General features: G+C 47.8%; 5 protein-coding genes across 8 annotated transcripts; 3 read left to right on the top strand and 2 right to left on the bottom strand.

The window, feature by feature from the left end:
• Nucleotides 1-636: 636 nt before the first annotated feature.
• FOIG_06517 (uncharacterized protein) lies at nt 637-1,750 on the bottom strand. The gene is made up of 2 exons (XM_031205611.1): nt 1,305-1,750; nt 637-1,254 (listed from the first exon to the last, which is right to left on the bottom strand). The coding sequence occupies exons 1-2, from the start codon at nt 1,335-1,337 to the stop codon at nt 730-732; spliced, it is 558 nt and encodes a 185-aa protein (XP_031064335.1). The 5' UTR covers nt 1,338-1,750; the 3' UTR covers nt 637-729.
• A 1,452-nt stretch (nt 1,751-3,202) lies between these two features.
• Nucleotides 3,203-8,099, top strand: FOIG_06516 (uncharacterized protein). 4 transcript variants are annotated; one of them, XM_031205610.1, is made up of 4 exons: nt 3,203-3,554; nt 3,612-3,820; nt 3,880-5,913; nt 5,963-8,099. In XM_031205610.1, exons 3-4 carry the CDS (start codon nt 5,839-5,841, stop codon nt 7,508-7,510), a joined length of 1,623 nt encoding a protein of 540 aa, XP_031064334.1. In that variant the 5' UTR covers nt 3,203-3,554; nt 3,612-3,820; nt 3,880-5,838; the 3' UTR covers nt 7,511-8,099. The 4 variants fall into 4 exon arrangements, with proteins under 4 accessions (XP_031064334.1, XP_031064332.1, XP_031064333.1 ...); XM_031205608.1 differs by having other exon boundaries at nt 3,612-5,913; nt 5,963-8,098; XM_031205609.1 differs by having other exon boundaries at nt 3,203-3,820; nt 5,963-8,098.
• A 260-nt stretch (nt 8,100-8,359) lies between these two features.
• On the bottom strand, nt 8,360-12,155 carry FOIG_06515 (uncharacterized protein; the record flags this gene model as incomplete). Its single annotated transcript, XM_031205606.1, has 8 exons — nt 8,360-8,422; nt 8,586-9,270; nt 9,610-10,323; nt 10,376-10,951; nt 10,997-11,021; nt 11,069-11,239; nt 11,289-11,766; nt 11,820-12,155. 8 exons carry the CDS (start codon nt 12,153-12,155, stop codon nt 8,360-8,362), a joined length of 3,048 nt encoding a protein of 1,015 aa, XP_031064330.1.
• Nucleotides 12,156-13,477: 1,322 nt separating this feature from the next.
• On the top strand, nt 13,478-15,005 carry FOIG_06514 (uncharacterized protein; the record flags this gene model as incomplete). The annotated part of the gene is made up of 4 exons (XM_031205605.1): nt 13,478-13,498; nt 14,087-14,210; nt 14,356-14,501; nt 14,859-15,005. The coding sequence occupies 4 exons, from the start codon at nt 13,478-13,480 to the stop codon at nt 15,003-15,005; spliced, it is 438 nt and encodes a 145-aa protein (XP_031064329.1).
• Nucleotides 15,006-15,305: 300 nt separating this feature from the next.
• Nucleotides 15,306-17,987, top strand: FOIG_06513 (uncharacterized protein). The gene is made up of 2 exons (XM_031205604.1): nt 15,306-16,036; nt 16,083-17,987. Exons 1-2 carry the CDS (start codon nt 15,587-15,589, stop codon nt 17,844-17,846), a joined length of 2,214 nt encoding a protein of 737 aa, XP_031064328.1. The 5' UTR covers nt 15,306-15,586; the 3' UTR covers nt 17,847-17,987.
• The last annotated feature ends 72 nt before the right edge of the window (nt 17,988-18,059 follow it).

Raw genomic sequence — 18,059 nt, 5'->3', positions numbered from 1 at the left:
ACTTGCTTAGACTTTCTTCTCAACTTATTCTGCGCTTTTTGCGGTAAATTGCTGTTATCTTCCTCTATCAACCCCAAATTTTAATTTTTTTCCTGACCTGACGTCATCAATCCGCCCAATATGATTGGCTGCTGAGTTTTAGGATTTTCACACTGCCCGCCATCTTCTTCTCGTGCAGGCAACCTTGAAGGGCGGCGAATCCGTAGCTTTGCATACAAACTCATAATTCTCGATTGGATGTATCGACTCGGACTTACCGGTCGAGTTGGTAAAAACGTACCAGTCAACTTTGCCTCTTTACAGCAACTCACCACTATCTAAGGCGTTATCACCTGAAGATGAGACTGCCGCCTGTTGCGCCTGGAAATAGCCGCTGGCTCAATCCTTGTGCTCGTGTATCAGGCACTTGCACTGTTTGCAGTCGAATCTGTCACTTATCATCATGAACTGAAGCTGATGCTCGCCTCGTTCGATGTGATGTTACTCATTTTTGCTTGACCTCACCTAGTTTAGGTCCAACTACGCGAAGTTGGTAGATATCCTGCGACATGATACCCCTCTAGTCATGACGATGACATATAGAACATGAGTTCCTGTTCATAAAACGTGTGCATGAACGTCTCTTGATCATTAACTAAATTGTATCACAGAAACAGGCCAGCCTTATTGTTTCATGAAGTCATTTCATCATTGAACAGTCGCTATAGTACAGATATTATCATCCCCAAATTAAGAGGAAGTCTCGTTATTAAGAGCATCGAAAGCAGTCTTGCCCTCAAGCTCACTCTGCTTAGGACCAGCATCCCGACCAGCGGCAGTCTGGTTCTGTTGGAACTGTTGCTCAGCAAGTCTGCTAGGATCATCCTGGCTACCAGGCTCAGATCCCAAGGCCTTCTTGAGACCATCCTTGGTGTTCGAATCGTCAATACCCTCCTTCAGGTTCTTGCCGTGAGGTCCACCAGGAGCCTTGATGTACTGGTTTTCGACATAGCTGGGAGCAGTGCCGGCCAGAGACTTGGGAGCAGAGTCGCTGGACTTTGAGGCAGATCCGGAGCTGGGAGCGGAAGAGATGTTGGTGTTGCGGCCAGCGCTGGCGTTCTCGGATCTGGATCTGGAGGTGGGCTGGTTCTCGCCGTGGATACTCTCGTTGGAGGTGAACCCGCCGCCCTCCTTCAAGGACTCGGCAGCAAGGGATTCATTGGGGATTGTACCAGCACCCTCCTGCTTAACGGGAGCGTTCTGACCGAGATCGACCTGATCGGTTAGTTTCTGGTGTAAAGCCAGTATATATTGCTAAAGCTTACCTTTTGACCGTGGCTGGGGGCCTTGGGAGACATGATGTTTGAAGTGTTGATGGAAAGATAAATTCGTCTACTTTTGATTCGATTGATTGAGATTGCAGAATATGCTTGATACAGATATCAAAAGGTTCTTGAGCTCTTTGATATATACAAACTTGAGGTTCCATGACATCATGGTGGTGTTCCTTCACTGACGCCTCTAAGCTCCAAAACATGACGCCGAATTACATCATGAAAGGCCCTAGGCACGAGGATTTCGCCTGGAAAACAAGCAAAGCAATAGTAACCAAGGACTTTTCGTTCGATAAGCGAATGGGTTGGAAAGTTCCACGACAAAGCCTCTCCATAGACATCGAGATCTGAGCTGTGGGTGCCCGAGCCTCACCATGTTGGGTGTAAGACAGCTGATGCATCGCAACATCCACACAGACCATGAGTGACGCTACAATGGTCGGTAGAAGAGTAAAAGCTTTAGATTTATATAATCCCACCCTTACCGGTATTTCACTTTTGTGACAGCGGCATGAAGGTGTAGGTTGGCCTTGATGTGTCTGCCAGCCCAAAAGAGCATCTTGTCAGACGACATCAACAACACCAAGTCTTCCATGCAAGAGACCAGGAATCCTGCCTGTCTTTGAGTTCTGAACTGGAGCTCCGGAGCTTTTGCACCTGGTTTCCTTATTCCCCGGTTCTTAGGAGACTGTATATTCGCCACTCATGCATGTCTGTGCAAAGCTGGGCGTGGAGAATGGTCTTGGCATGATGAACTCCAGCTTCCACTTACTCTCATGAACAGAACGCACTCGCTTCACGTATATCCACAACGAGTTCAATGAAGATAGAGCTTGTTTTACAGTCCTGCAGTGTGTTCTCATCCTGAATTGAAGCCCCGAGGATTGAAACTCGGCCTGATGTCATGAAACTGGCTTATTCATTCGCGTATATCGCTTGCGACATGGCAGGTGGGGATGGTATCAGATTGTGATACTTCGGTTTCGACAGGCGAAGTACAAGACCTTGATTTTTGTGCTTATCGGTTTGTGCAGTATCATCTCTTGATAGATAATTATTCTTGAAATACGCAATTGAGAATAGATAATTGCTTTCTTTTGCAAGTTAGCCGTTCAACCTCTGTATAAGTGCGACCAGGCACCGATGTGATAATGATATAGAACAGACTTGATGTAGCATTTCAAGCGCGCGAGAACACATTGCAACAATCTGTACCTTACTTTACTTCATTAGAATTACCACAACATGAATTATCAGGTAGATTTACCATCCACTATCAAATAGGTATAATCTGCGTTACGAAGAGACAACGAGATTATCACCAACGCTCGACGAAACGCGGATGTTGACGATCTGATAACAAGCCATTGTCTGTGAGTTGTCATGATGGCCTAAAAAGTAGACTTCGCATGATTGTCGAGACTCTCTCACTCGGTTCTGCCTATTAACGACTTTCACCTGCCTGGAGAGAACAACTACGAGTAATAAGCCTTATTCAGCCAAATGACACAAACATGTATTTACTGTATCAGCGTAAGTTTTAAAGTTACACGATATTTCAAGTGCACTTGAAGACGCATCCATGGCGACATCATGTGACAGTAGTTGAGTGACACTTGATTGAACATGGCGAGTAGTGAGAGGCCGCACGCGATGTTGCCTGTCTCTGAATGATTAGTGGGTGAATCAAATATATAGTGTATCTTATTAGGCCATTTCGCCAAGGAAGAACACTCAAAAATTAGGTACTCAAGCCATTGTCAATGATGGAACATCTCAGCCTCATGCTCCTCATCACCTGACTGCATCCACGACACAAGACTCGAGTGCAACGGGCCATGATAAAGTCACTTGCGGAAATCGATAACATGCCTTAATAGCGGGAAGTCTGTAGAAAATCCATCTCTCAAGGTTCGTTCTAATAGATGACGAGCTCAACGATCGCTGCCAGGATCTGACGATGCCAATACTCGTGTAAAAGCAGAGGCATGCCTCAAGTTCTTAAGGCTGAGTCTGCAGGAAGTCTCGTACGAAAAGAAGAGAAATTTCAGTTGCTCCGAGTTATGATTCATTTCTTTGTCTATCTTGTTACTGTATCCAGTGGTCTTGGTGCGTTCGGTTATTTGACCTTGCTACCAGCATCAGCATCCATCCTGCATCCACTACTTTGACGGTCCGCTATAAAGCAAGTTCGTTCTTCACACAAACAGACAACCACCACGAAACACTTTGTGATATTAAGCAAGATCTTCGCAAGGCTTTATTGCCAAGCCGTGAGCCAAGGCTGAGATTTCATAGGCGTGACGCAAGAATGAAAGAAATTCAGCCGTGAAGGGTGATATTTGCCACCCTACAGCCGACCGAGACGGCGATTAAGTCGCATGATCGGCCGGTGGTGGGACCCATTCAGCGGCGCCGGACCTTTTGATGCCTCTGAGAGGTCAAATGCTGACGGCTCGTTCAGTTGAATGGCAAGTGGTGGCAGAATTGATGCAATAATTGAGCAGGTGAAGTGCAATTAGAGTCATCGGTATGGCACGCGCCTCAAGAGGTTGACAACCATCAGATCGCCCTACGCTAAGGAGAATTATTTAAACAGGGTGAGGTCTCTAACAAGGTCTGTGGGAATAGAAAACTTTCGGAACACGCAATTCACTTGAATCAAATCCACATATAATTAAAAATAACAATACGATAAACAATACGGATAACGATGCCGGGAGAACTCGTGTACCACGACGGCCACTATCACCGGACTTCGGCAGACCGGCCGGAACAACGGCATAACCAGAAACGCCCTCAACATGGATTGCTGCAAAAGACTCACGATGCCTGGGGTCGGGTCCTTTATGGCGTTGGTAGCGTCTATTACAAGATTCGAGGACAATGAACGACGGAAGATGATGACGACGCATATACGAGAGAGGAATGGAATCGATGATCCAAAAGAATGACTGCAACTCGACCCGCCATCGACAGAACCGTACTCCACTGTTCATGTTCCGTCTATCCATCAACACGATCAAGCTTCGAGTCGTCGTCGTCTGAACCACTATATATGATGATGATAGACAGGTCCCAGCGCTGATCAAGGAGAAATAACAAAGAACCCGTCCAAAAATATCACAGTCAAGCTCATGCCAGAATGCAAGCTGGGTCAGGGATGGATATTATGGGCTCCATAGATGTGCACAAGCGTCTATGCTCTGCTTTGCATCGGTTTCAGAGTACGATGGGTGGAGGAACCAACCAGGAAACAGGAGTGAGAGATACAGTGTCCCTGATAGGAATGACACGCGCCTCTGAAAGGATTGACGAACCCTTTGAGACAAAGATACCAACCGGGCCGAGCATACACATCCCGGAAGGGAAATCGAAATCAACGCAACACGAACACACGTAAGCTCATTGTTCGACCCGTTGCACCCAATTCAGCCGCCGTTGTTAATCAACTTCCGAAAATTATCAGCCAAGAGGACAAGACATAGGCATTTAATATCATGATATTGCAATTCCGTATTCATCATGCCAAGTGAACGCGGTCAAGTCGTAGACAATGAGTCCCACCGCAAGCGACTCGAGACAATTTCCCAAGTGTCATTCAATGTCGTATACATGCTCAAGGCGAGATGCAGAATCAATGGCGGCTCAGACCAAACCCAGGTGAGACCCCTGATGTTTTGTCGTAGAACGGATATTCGGTGGAGATTGTCCCCTATTCTGTACAGTGCAATCTCGTGAGACACTAACAAACCATGCACCGGACGAGGCCAAGCTTTTGCTAAGGCGACATAGAGCTACGGTGTGCATTGACTCCAAGCACTATACCACCGTCAACAAGATGAGATCCCTCTGCAGCAACCCCTGATTGGCCACGGATGGCGCCGGGCAAGACCTAAACAAGCTTCAATCTCTGAACTGCGCCTCGCAATCGACAGGGGTTCTTTGTCCCGTGGTTGGTTCATTCGTCAATCCTCGAGGGGATCTGCTTGTTTTCGGGGACCGACCTTTTCACCGTAGCAGGCACAGTGCCGCTCTTCCACTACAACACAGCCGCTGCCAAACCCTTGCCAGGACAATTAGCGGCTTGGGTAACTGAAGTTCAGGGGGGAGGGGCCACTCCAGAAGCCCAGGGATGGTCCCGTAGCTAGACTGCTTTAGTGTCAGTGCTAGCCACCCCATGCATTCCATTTTCCATTTACTTTTCAAATCGCCCCATCCCTCGAATTCCATCTTCCTTCTCTCTTCCTTCATCAAACCTTCGCTAACCTTTAATTCTTCATCGCCGTTTTTTCTTATCGGTTCTCGTTACTTTGAGGCCGATTTTTAACTTTTCCCGACACTCATTTACAAACGCTCTTGCTACTCGATCCGATTGCCTCTCTTCCGGCCCATTCGTCGCGAACTGAAGGAAAAAGGGGTTTCAGCATTCCAACAACAATTTACGCGTTGAACAAAATCATCGCCTCATTCTAGTCATTCATTACTCTCTGTTCTTTTTACTTGCCGTTTGATACACAACACAATGAAGTTTTCCGCTGCCATTGTCGCTGCGGCGGCCACGGCTGCCAGCGCCAAGCTGGAGCCTATCACCATGAAGGTATGCGCCGGAGGTCAAGATGGTGCGATTTGATATTGACAATTCCCAGGGATCCAAGCTCTTCTACTCCAACGGAACTCAGTTCTTCATGAAGGGTGTTGCTTACCAACAGGATACCGCCGCCGCTGGTGAGACCAACGACAAGACTACCAAGTACATCGATCCTCTCGCCGATGAGGATGCTTGCAAGCGTGATATCCCTCTCCTCAAGCAGCTCGGTACCAACATCATCCGAACTTACGCCATCAACCCCAAGGCCGACCACAAGGCCTGCATGAAGCTGCTCGACGATGCTGGAATCTACGTCATCTCTGATCTTTCTGAGCCCAGCGTCTCCATCAACCGTGATGACCCCAAGTGGGATGTTGAGCTGTACGAGCGCTACATCGGAGTTGTCGATGAGCTTGGCCAGTACGACAACGTCGTCGGTTTCTTTGCCGGTAACGAGGTCTCCAACAACGTCTCCAACACCCAGGCTTCTGCTTTCGTCAAGGCCGCCGTTCGTGACACCAAGAAGCACATCAAGAGCAAGTTCTCCCGCTGGCTTGGTGTCGGTTACGCCTCCAACGATGATGTCGACATTCGCGAGCAGATTGCCGACTACTTCAACTGCGGTGACGACGACTCCCGCATCGACTACTGGGGTTACAACATCTACTCTTGGTGCGGTAAGAGCAGCATGCAGGACTCTGGTTACGCTGACCAGGCCAAGTTCTTTGAGAACTACTCTGTTCCCGTCTTCTTCGCTGAGTATGGTTGCAACGAGCCCGATGGCGCTGCTGGCCGTATCTTCGATGAGACCACCGCCCTGTACGAGGAGAAGGTCATGACCGATGTCTTCAGCGGTGGTATCGTCTACATGTACTTCCAGGAGGCCAACGACTACGGTCTCGTCAAGATCAGCAAGAACGGTGATGCTGTCAAGCAGAAGGACTTTGCCCAGCTCCAGAAGAAGGCCAACGCCGCCAAGCCTTCCGGTGTTGAGGAGGACAGCTACAAGCCCACTGGCAAGGCCGCCACCTGCCCCGAGCAGTCCAAGAACTGGAGGGCCAACAGCGTCCTTCCCCCTGTCCCCGACTCCGACCTCTGCGACTGCATGGTCAAGAGCCGAAGCTGTGTCCCCGCTGATAACCTGAAGGCTAAGGACTTTAACGACATCTTTGGCTACATCTGCGGCCAGGACAAGAAGATCTGCACCGCTATCAACGCCAACGCCACTGCCGGTATCTATGGTGCCTACAGCATGTGCTCCAACGAGGCTAAGCTTGCTTACATCCTCGACGCCTACTACACCTCCCAGAAGTCCGCTGCCGATGCTTGTGACTTCAAGGGCAAGGCCACCACCCAGAAGGCCGAGAGCCAGGACTCTTGCAAGTCTGCTCTCGCCTCCGCCAGCAAGATCAACGAGGAGGTTGCCACTGCCACCCACGCCGTCGCTTCTTCCTCCACCGGTGGTTCCAACAGCAGCAGCGAGGACGACGAGAACTTTGGTCTCCAGGCTGCCTCCATCGCCCGCGTCTTCTCCCTCGGTGACTTCGCCGTTGGCGCCTACATGGCCGTCGCTGGTGTTGTCGGTGCCGGCATGGTCCTTCTGTAAAAGGGAGGTTCTTGGATGGACCGATCTTGGTATGATTAAGGTTTCTTGCGGTGGCTTTTTAGGAACGTGCGCTTTTACTAGTTGTGTTTTTTCCTTTTTGTGTATCTAGCATCGCCGGTGTTGCATGGCTTGTGATTAGAACGAGATAGATGTCTAATGCCATCTTGCGCGATTGCTATGCCAGTCTGTGAAGTGCTTGGGTGAAAATTATACATTTGTAATGTAATAGAATACCTTGATCTTGACTCGGGTGTGAGTAGATGACTTGCACATGGAGCGGTTCCCAGCTTTTGTGAGTAAGTAGATGCTATCTCTCGACGTCGAGTTTCTCAAGGCACACTGGAATTATATCAACCCTGTATCTGTACCGTCGAGCCTTGGACCATGCCAAAGGGGCTTAAACGCCTTTGCCGCATTTTGCTCTCAAGCCAACACATACGAAGCAATGGACAAGAACCTCGTGGAACAACGGCAAGAGGCCATCAAGGGGTTAGGAACCTAAGGCTCAGGTTAGGTTTAGAATACTTGTAAAACTAATGATGAGTTCATCATAATTTGAGAAGGCTCTTATGAGGAGTTTATGAAGAGATGATTTAAGATTTGTCATTTTGTGAGGAGCATGGCCTCACAGGTGCGACTCACCTTGTGTACCCAGAAGTTTATACTTACTAAATTAATACCATTTGGAATGCTAAGTTAACTTCGTCTACGATGCTAATCACTAAGCCAAACGGCCTTGTCAATCTACTTGATACCACACCACTCTAAGTATCACTATTCAAGAATTCCTTGACCAACCTCTACGATCCGACAATAACAACCTCTCTTTGTTCTTTTCTTCCGCTGACTTCAATTTGCGTAGGACTTCTTCATAGTGCTTTCCATCTCTACAAGTTGCTGGTAACTTTGCCGCTAACGTGTTAGCATCTACAACTCGGGCACCAGCAAACAGTAGAATGTGCATGATTTCCAACAAACCATTATGAGCAGCTAGCGTCAAGGGAGTGGCATCTCTCTCGCTGCCCAGAGTCCCGTCGCCGTCAACATTAGCTCCTTCTCTTATCAGTAGCCTTACCAAGTTACAGTTACCGCTTCTTATTGCTTCTTGTAATAGCCTATCGCCTTTGTCCTTTGAATCCCTCACCTTTGCACCAGCTCTTATCAGAAGCTGAACAATGACCAGTCTTGGCGACTCGAGCGAGCAAGCTTTTAGAAGGGGTGTGATAGCGTCGCCGTCAGAGGTCTGCACGTTGACATCAGCGCCGTGAGAGATTAATATATCAATAATTGGGATATTTTCTGATCTTATGCTCAGCTGGAGTGGAAAGTCAGCTTTCGCTGCTTTGGGCGTGCCGTTAGCATCGGCACCTGCGTCGAGGAGGAGTCTTGTGATCTCGAATTCGCCTCTCCGGCAAGCCCTTTGTAGGGCGTTGTAGCCTAAAGTCGACTGAGCCGTAGGTTCTTGTTCACCAGATTCTGGCTTGGCGCCAGCGTTGATGAGCATTTGGCAAGCCTGGATACCTTCAAAACCACCGAGCTCTGCTGCCGGCTCAAGCGCATTTCGGTATGAAGTAGTTCGAGAATTGGGGTTCGCGCCGTTTTGTAAAAGATATTCCATGATGCCGATCTGACCTGTCTCGATAGACGCCATAAGAGGTAGATTGAATGGCACGCCGTGTGAGTCTGGCATGCCAGCATTGATGTCCACCCCCCCTTTAACCAGCATCTGTACAATTCCAAGAAGACCTTCGCGGGCCGCCCTGTAGCATAGTGAGTTGGGCACCGACACCCATGTTCCAGCGCTCAACATTTTAGATAGTAGAGTAGTGTCGTTTCTTTCTAATACATGATCGAACATCGATGAGTAAAATTGGTCAACAAGTTCCCTTGATGTAGCAACAACATGAAAGAGCGAAGAATGCCCGGTAGAAGAAGCCCAAACAAGAAGAGCATGATCTATACCTTGATGGCGTTCTTCAGAAACAGGTGAGGCAGCCAACTCATGACCATGAATCAACATATTTCTCCACTGATTCCATGTCCGGCATTGCTCCTCATTAAAATTGGCTGTGTGTAAGAGCCAGTAGGCCGAAACATACAAAATGAACGGATGATCATTGATTATCGTCTCTTGGACTGTTGCATCAGACGCTCTTGCATATGAAGCAACAACTCCATCGATGTCGGCAGCTCTTCGCCGACCACTGGGAATTCCCCGGGAAAGTATTAGAAGCTTAGCCCAACTCCACTCACAACTGAGGGCCTGGGCACAGATCTCGTCGGGAGCCATTGGTGGTAGGGGTGGTCGTCGCCGGGATAATGTCGTCTTGAAATCATTGAAGTTCAGGTAAGTAACGCAAATCTCCCCAAGGTGAAGGTCGGCCTCTTTGGCCTGAACGTGAAACTTGGCAAGGTTGGGTTTATCTGGCACTGTCTGAAAGAATTGCTGGACTGAGGCATGAACAAGGTGAACTGTCTTCGTCTCATGGTCAATCTCGACAAGGCCTTGGAACCAAGCATCAAGACGCTGTATTCCATTTATGTAACGATCTTTCATACTGTGTTTTTGGAGGATACTGATAAAGCAGCACTCTTGGAGCTGGGGAAGTGTTAGGGGTTGCTTTGCCGCCACTATCCACGGAAGAAGTGCCTGAGTGACTCTTTCTCCTCCCGTGGAAATAATTCGTTCCAAGGCTCTGTTGAAAACATCTGTAAGGCTTCTTGGTAGATTTCCAACTGCAATGGCTTTTCGGACCATTTCATTGTTGGGCTGAGTACATATATCTCTGAGGACAAGAGCAACCCAGAGAACCCTAGAAGAAAGTCAGCTATAGTCGGGCAGAGTAAAGACCTGAGGACACATGCATCCCATTGGCATTCTGAGTTAGAGTGTTTTTGATTTCGGCAATGAGTTCCTTGTCGCTCACCAGTAATTCTTCGGCATCAAGACAGTTCTGCACAGCCTGATTAACTAGTTCTTCCATGCCACTCTTGCCAAGTGGGCAATTCATAGAGAGTCGCTCGAGCCCCGGGTTAGCTCTTGCAAGAATGGAATCAGCCTGATCTCGACCGGTGGCAAACATCTTAACTTCAGGAACAAGTAGTATCGATCCCAATACGTCAATGAGTTTGCGCCGCTCGTCTCTGGGGAACTCATCTAATCCATCAAGTATTATCCATGTAGTGCGGCTTCCCTTGGATAGGAGGTGGATAAAGAGCTCTGAAACTTGTGACAAGACTTCTCCATTGGCATTCTGGACTTTCTCCAAAGCCTGCTTTATATAATCTGAAATATCCCGGGGGTATATTAATTGCTTGGCAATGGCTCGAAGGGTTGTCTCTGCGGTCAGTGACTCTAATTCGTCAAATCTAGAGAAAAAGAAGGTGACACGGCTCCCAGCCTGGGATGGTTTGGTCAAAAGATAGTCGATTACACTCGCCCTACAGTCGTCAGTGGCAATGCAGATTTCACACATAAATACCTACGCTAAGATTGTCTTTCCGGATCCCACTACGATATGTTAGAGTGGCTAGATCGCTGGATCAAATACAACCTACTTTTCCCGGAACACCAAAGGAAACGTGCAGCCGTTCCTTCGGCCCATCGTTTGAACTCACCGGTGTCGAAGATCCAGTCTGCTGATTGAGGGTATCGTTTCTGACGAGCTTGCTTCAGGGGCTTAAGGTAATCGTGGGAAGACAAGGAGTCTAGAAGCTTTTGGTTTTTCTCTCCTTTGCCTTGTTAGCTTAAAACCACCTTTTCAAACTGAATACTTACTTTCTAACTGCTGGTTTCTTAGAACCTGCGACTGGCGCATTGTATCAAAATCATCACGCGTACGAGACATGAAACGACCCAATGACAGCCTGGATTTCTCAGCTTGATCCTGTTCGATCCTTTGGAGCTCCCTGTTGCGATACTCGGATTGAGCCTGAGCCAGTCTAATCTCTTCTTTGACATTCTTGCTGTAGTCACGGAGCTCCTGCAAATTGGATTCAAAGGCTTGCTGAAATGACTGCCAGAACGATGCATTGAGTGGGTTCAGTGGAGAAGTCCACCCACTTCCACTTTTCGGCATGTCGATGACATGCTGGCAGCAGCGGATAATAGATGCGTTGAAATTGCATAAGGCTGTTTGTAGTCGCTCAGAGTTGGGGAACAGTGCCTGATATTGTTCAAATCTTGGACATATCGTGCCAAGATTCATGAAGAGTTCGGCAAAGGCTTCGTAATAAGATGCAGCGTTGAGCATGATCTGTTGGGGTTAATTACAGTTGATGCTGTGAGGTTTCACTCTGGCCAGCCTACCTGCATCGTCAGCTTTACACTTCCCCAGACCAGCGCTGCGATAGTAGGGTTTGATGAGATGAACGTGTCGATGACAGCTGTGAAGTTGTGTACGGCTTGGAGGACGGGAAACAAGCGGCTGGCGATGCTTTTACCCTTCTGACTCCGTCGCCGAAGATCCAGTTCAGCTGTGAAGATGAGAACGGCATCTGTATCCGGTACAGATTGAATACTGTTGAACTCGGCGAGCTGCTCAGGAGTGAGGACTGTGCGGAACGAATCTATAGCATTTTGCAAGATTTGATCCCCTTTCCCCGGCACAGTTGCAACCACTTGCGACGAACGCGTGAGATCCATTGGATTTCTGAAATGGGGGCCTCACTCTTTTGGCGAGGTTGGATAGTTGAAAACAAGTCAGACGTGGTGTTCAGCCGCACGAGGCTGCATGGCCATCTGCTCAGGGATGATTAATGCGTATATGGGCCTGATATATAGATGTGCCACATCAGACATCAGTTTCCCCCTCACCTGTCAGGCTGTCAGCCACTTGAATTATTCACAATCGACATTCTACGTATTCAAGAAGCAGCCTATATATAACGCTTGTCTTAATATATGATTCTTACCTTGTACATTCAAGAATTCCGCTTTAGGCATGATCATAGTGGAAGATCATAAATACGCTACTGATAGCTTGATTTCGCCTAAAAACATTGTCTAAAAATGTTCGAGTTAGATCGCCAAGAACTTCTGGAGTCAAGTCTCTGGAAACCACGTGATAAGTGTCTGGGCTACATAGAAGCGGGTGACCATTAAATATGATGCTGGTATGACTACCCCGTCGACTTCGGTGTTAATCATGTGGCCTCGGTTCATATTTTCAAGCTAAGCGACGGTATTAGAAGGCACGACTCGATCACCATAACAAGAGTGATTATCTGCAGGACACCGAGGTAGACGACTGGTTGTCTCAAAGTGGTCGTGTTTCCTGCCTGCGATATCTGCTTCATTTTTGGTTGAACCGGCATTGTGGCTGTTGATTAATAGTGTTCGACGGCCCCGCCCGGGCATCTTCCAGCAAAGAGTCATTTCCTTGCTAGGGCACACACGATGAAACCACTGGCTGCAGGCTTTTGCCTCTTGCTGCAACATTTCTTTACCCTTAGACATCCTCCAATTGAAATGCTGCTTTGCCATGTTTGGCGCTCTTAACAGGCCTGCGTTGCGCACTCATTGTCGCGAAACCTGACTTGAAGTGAACGTCAAGACGACCGACAATGACAAAGGAGTTGAATTCTCCCTCAAATCTTGAATTGTGAGTAGAGGAAGTTTGTGGCTCGAGACTGGGTAATGTATTGAGTGGTTTCCACTTCCCAAGGTAGAGTGTGAGGGTCCCAGAGCTTGTTCTACCGCAAATACAGCAGCCAGGTGGAATCTGCAAAGAGAGGAACTCGATAACAACGGAGGTTATCGAGTTGCTTGCATTATTTGCATGGTTTACTACGTAGGTAATGTGCAACATTGATGTTGGGTTGTAGTCTGGTGGGGGAGTATATATAAACTGTAGATTGCAAATTTTTTCGTCCTTCGGGACACATTGGTCTATTGAAACGATACAGGTAATTATTCCAAAGCACCTGAGTTCGACTCCTGCTAACTTCCATCAAGAGAAGATTAGCATGGCCCCTGCACTAAGGATGGTAAGTAGTAGTGATTGCATACAATTCCACCATATACTAACTGGTTAATCAGACACGCTCAATCAAAGAGAAGCTACCAATTTTTTCTTCTTTTTTCTTCTTTTTGCTTCCTTTTCAATAAATAAGGGTACTTGAGATTTAGCTGACAGGCAACCGTTTTTTCGTCGCGTCATGCTGAACAAGGACTGCCACTATAGGGGCCGCATTTAATCGGAGACGAACATTTGCCGACCTTGTTAAATCTCCAATTCTTATCTTTAGCACAATCTTTCTTATCTGAATCCATGCCCCATATCCCCTGTAAATAGGCTGCCAAGACAACATTACCTAATTATAATTTAAAATAAAAGATACATATAACTACTACCTGCTTCTTGCAACAGGTTTTCTTAAAGATGCTACTGATTAAACTTCTGCTACTAACTTGGTGGCTTATTTGATGTGTCTTATTTCTATGCTATCTAATCTGCACTTTTGGCAGGGTTCCTCACAATGATTCAGCTCTGCGCTAGATGCAACTAGCCTGGAACGCTTTGAGACAACTCGCGGCTGCAAAGCACCATCTAAATACAAAGAAGAACATCTAAGCGCACATCAATCCTACCCGAAAAACTAATCATCACCCTCACCATCTTCATCATCGATAGCCCCCTGCGGAAATTCCACTGGAATTTTGTTGTCGACGAGGAAGAAGAATGGCGCGCCTGCTCTGGTATGTTCTTGGATGTCCAAGTTTAGATCAATTACAATGGCCAAATACTAAGCTCTTTCCTTAGATTATCTTCTTGAACTCTTTCGGGAAGATTGTAAGCTTCAATCCTGCCCGATCCGCCGCATTGAACTGACATTGGACTCAGTAAAACGCAAGAGAGAGATGGAGGAAGAGGAAGGAGAAGAGAAAAAGAAGAAGGAGAAGAAGCCCAGACTATTCTTCCGGAGATGGTCGGCGCCTTTGGCGCCTGTCCTTTCTGCTGTCCCTGCTGTTGTTGCCCCTGCCACCACAGTAAGCCACTTCTCGAGACCTCTCTCTTTCTTTACTTCTTCCGAGTCCCCTCACTTGCACCAATCAATGAAGTCACCGCCCCTTCTAACACTTAGTTGCTCAGTTCATCAAAAGCCTAGTGGCTAAGGCCCTCTTACATGGCCCTTCAACGCTGAAAGTTCAAGCTCTACGGATAAGCCCAGGCAATTCCAGCAAAGCTACCAATTGATGGGAAACAACCATGTTTGGAATACCGACACTGGAAAATTATGGCTGACAGAGGGAAATTATCTTCTTTTTTCGCTTCAAAAATAAGGACAGAATAATTCCCATTTCAAACTGAACTAATTGAGAAACTTACTGACCTGCATTGCTTAGAAATCGCGAACTTATGATGAACGCGCTGTGGCGGTCCTGGCGTCTGTCCAGAAAAAGTTGTCAGCCCGGCGAAAAAGGGACAAGAAGCCCAAGCCCAAGCCCAAAGGGCATTCTATTCTCGAAGAAATGGTGATGGAAATGCTATGAAAGCTAAACGAAAACCCATCCAAACTCCGCAGTATAGGACTGACCCATTCGGACACGGAGACGATGCTTATATTTAACGTGGACTAGGACCCGGGACGATAAGTGAGTGGCGCAGGGTGCGCCATGCTTCCCAGCTGAATACCCAGAGAGACAGAAAGAGCCCCGTGGCGGTCTGTTAAAAATAGACTAAAAAGCCGTTAGGCAGATTGGCACGAACAGTTGTTCAACGGTAGGATTTTCACGATGGAGTTGAAACGTATGAGTTGGCGCTTCAAGAGGATTATTGAGAAAGGATCTGCACCAAAGTACTGCTCTCTTTATTCTTATTTGACAATGACATTAAAAAAATAAATAAAAGAAAAATCGACAGGCCTGCAGATAATTGTTTGATGCTGACAGGTCCCGCCGTCAGCACAGCCCGTGAAACTACTGGTATAAGCAACACCTTCAGCGCTAGCTCAAGTTCCACCCAGCCACGATGTAGGACTCGGGCATGTTGGTCTTCAAGAATAGACTGCATATAAGGGCTGGAAGAGACCCAGAAAGATCTTCCAGCCCTATCACTCATATACACAATCACCATGATTCCTTCAATTCTATTAGCCCTTGCTGGGGTTAGTTTCGCAGCCCTCGAGCCCAGGCAGGTTATGCACCAGGCTCGAAACCAACCATCTTTCATTTCATCGCGGGATCTTTCTGAAGCTGAGAGCGAGCCTTGCAAGTTCATAAGTCAAGCTTATGTGGAGGCTGAGCCTGAGCTTGGGAAGCCTGTCGTTCTTGCTATTCCTCCCTCTGTGGGTATTGCATGTCTCAAGTCTGTTCCTCTGGATAAGAAGCGAGATCTCGAACTGCTGGATTATCTTGAGCCTCTGATTGGGTTTCAAAGTACGCTTGAGATTCTTGCTGATCCGCCGAAAGAGTATCTGTTTCCTGGTGTGGATGTTCTTGGAGGGTTTGATACGATTCGGAGCAAGTTGGAGAATAACAAGTACAAGACTCAATATGAAGTCATGACAGATCTGCGAAGCCTTGTAAGTTTTTCCAATTCGTTGTACAATGGTGTACTTACGATAATAGTTTGCTGCTGCAAATGATGGTCACTTTGACTATCCTCCTGCTCTGCTCAACGCATTCTACTACGTCCGGCGAGGTGTCGAGTTCGAGTCCGTGTCTGCCAACGGCATTCGACTGCCATACATCTTCCATGTCATCGACACTAGCCGTGGTAACCAAGGTCTTCTCGACTATACCCCCTCAGCTGTCAAGTCTATCGATGGAACCCCGATCGCTGAGTGGCTCGAGGAGGATGCTTCTTTCGCAACATCAAATAGCCAAGACCCTGATGCTCAGTACAACGGTCTCTTTGCATCTATTCCTCGCGGCGCTGTTGGATCGTCTAGCAGCACACTCTTCACCCAGTTCGAGATCCCTGATACGTATACCATCGAGTTCCATAACGGTAGCAAGTTGGAGATTGTCAACCAGTTGGTCATCCCTGCTACTGTTGACCTTTCTGGTATCGAGTCTGGCGAAGATTTCCATTATTATGTCGAAATCACTCCCACAAACACCACCACCGAAGAACCCTCTGCCAATGAGCGTCGTTCAACTCAAGAGACTGACGACGATCTTCCTGGCTACCCGAAGCCTCTCGTCAAACAATCTAGCAACGCTGTCTCTGCATACTTGCTCAATGGCGAGGATTATAAAGACACCGCTGTTCTCTCCATCTTGAGCTTCTTGCCTATTGGCATCGACATCAGCAACCCCCCTGCCGACTTTAGCATGACCAAGTTCATCCTTGAGGGACAAGCTGTCATCCTTCAACTCATCAAGGCGGCCAAGGCTACTGGCCGTGATAAGCTCATCATCGATATGTCTGCCAACGGCGGTGGCTCAGTTGTTCTCGCCCACTCTATCTATCGTTTGTTGTTTCCTGAAGGAGAGTTTACTGGCTGGGATCGATATCGCGCCAACCCTGCTCTTGAGGCTGCCGCTGAGGTCGACTATGATAACCTCGTCAAGTCGTTGATCACAAGATCTGAGTATTACCCTGTCGCCCCTGGTAACAAATACCTCGAGACAGGCAAGGAGTTTTATGGTCCTTATACCGTCAAGGGTCAGAATGTCACCGCAGCCTTCCAGACTGACAAGACTGTTCCCTGGGATGAGAGCATTCCTGCTTATATCAATGGCTTCGACCCCGAGAGGAAGCCTTTGGTCGCGGAAGCTCCCTGGAAGCCTGAGAATATCATCATCGTGACTGATGGTATTTGCGCCTCTGCTTGTGGTATCTTGACCGGTCTTCTCACCCGTAACCACGGTATTCGCACACTTGCCCTTGGCGGTCGTCCTCTCAACCAAGCCATGCAAGCCATGGGCGGCGTCAAGGGAACTCTACTCAACTTCAACGCCGACATCACCAGCGCAATCGCCAATGTCCGCGCCAACGCAAAGACCGACAAGGAGACGGCCTCTATCCTCAGCGACGCATCGTCCTCATTCCCCAGCTCGCAGAACCCACCTCTTCTTCCTCTCCCTGCCGGCGGTGTCGGCAAGGTCAACTCGCTGAACGGCTATACTGAGGATAATCTTGAGGGATACCCTGTGCACTTTAGATATGAGGCTGCCAACTGTCGTCTGTTTTATACGCAGCGCATGATGGCCTCGCCTATTGAGTCGTGGAGACGTGCTAGAGGTGTTGCGTGGAATAACGAGCCTTGCGTGTCGGGCTCAACGACGAATAGTGATGGTACTATTGGTGATAAGGCTCTCAAGTATGATTCTCGTGTTCGCAGTCGCGCGAGTGGAATCAAGGGGCCTGGAGAGTTGAAGAAGTGATGATCCATTCATGGTAAACATGGCGTTTAGATAGGTGGTGTTTATATTTAGCATGCGATGGAGTTTATCTTTTACCTATAGATTGTAATGGTCATACCAATATTTACTACTATTTTATGTTATATTGTGCCTTACTCAAATTTGATGAGCCTCTGCAGCTTGTATTGTCACGAAGGTTTACGATCCCGATCGATTCAGCATGCCATGACGTCA

Source organism: Fusarium odoratissimum, assembly GCF_000260195.1.
Source record: "Fusarium odoratissimum NRRL 54006 unplaced genomic scaffold supercont1.9, whole genome shotgun sequence".
NCBI lineage: Eukaryota > Fungi > Ascomycota > Sordariomycetes > Hypocreales > Nectriaceae > Fusarium > Fusarium odoratissimum.
The sequence above is the reverse complement of the archived record's forward strand: the minus strand, read 5'-3'. Positions and strand labels throughout refer to the sequence as shown.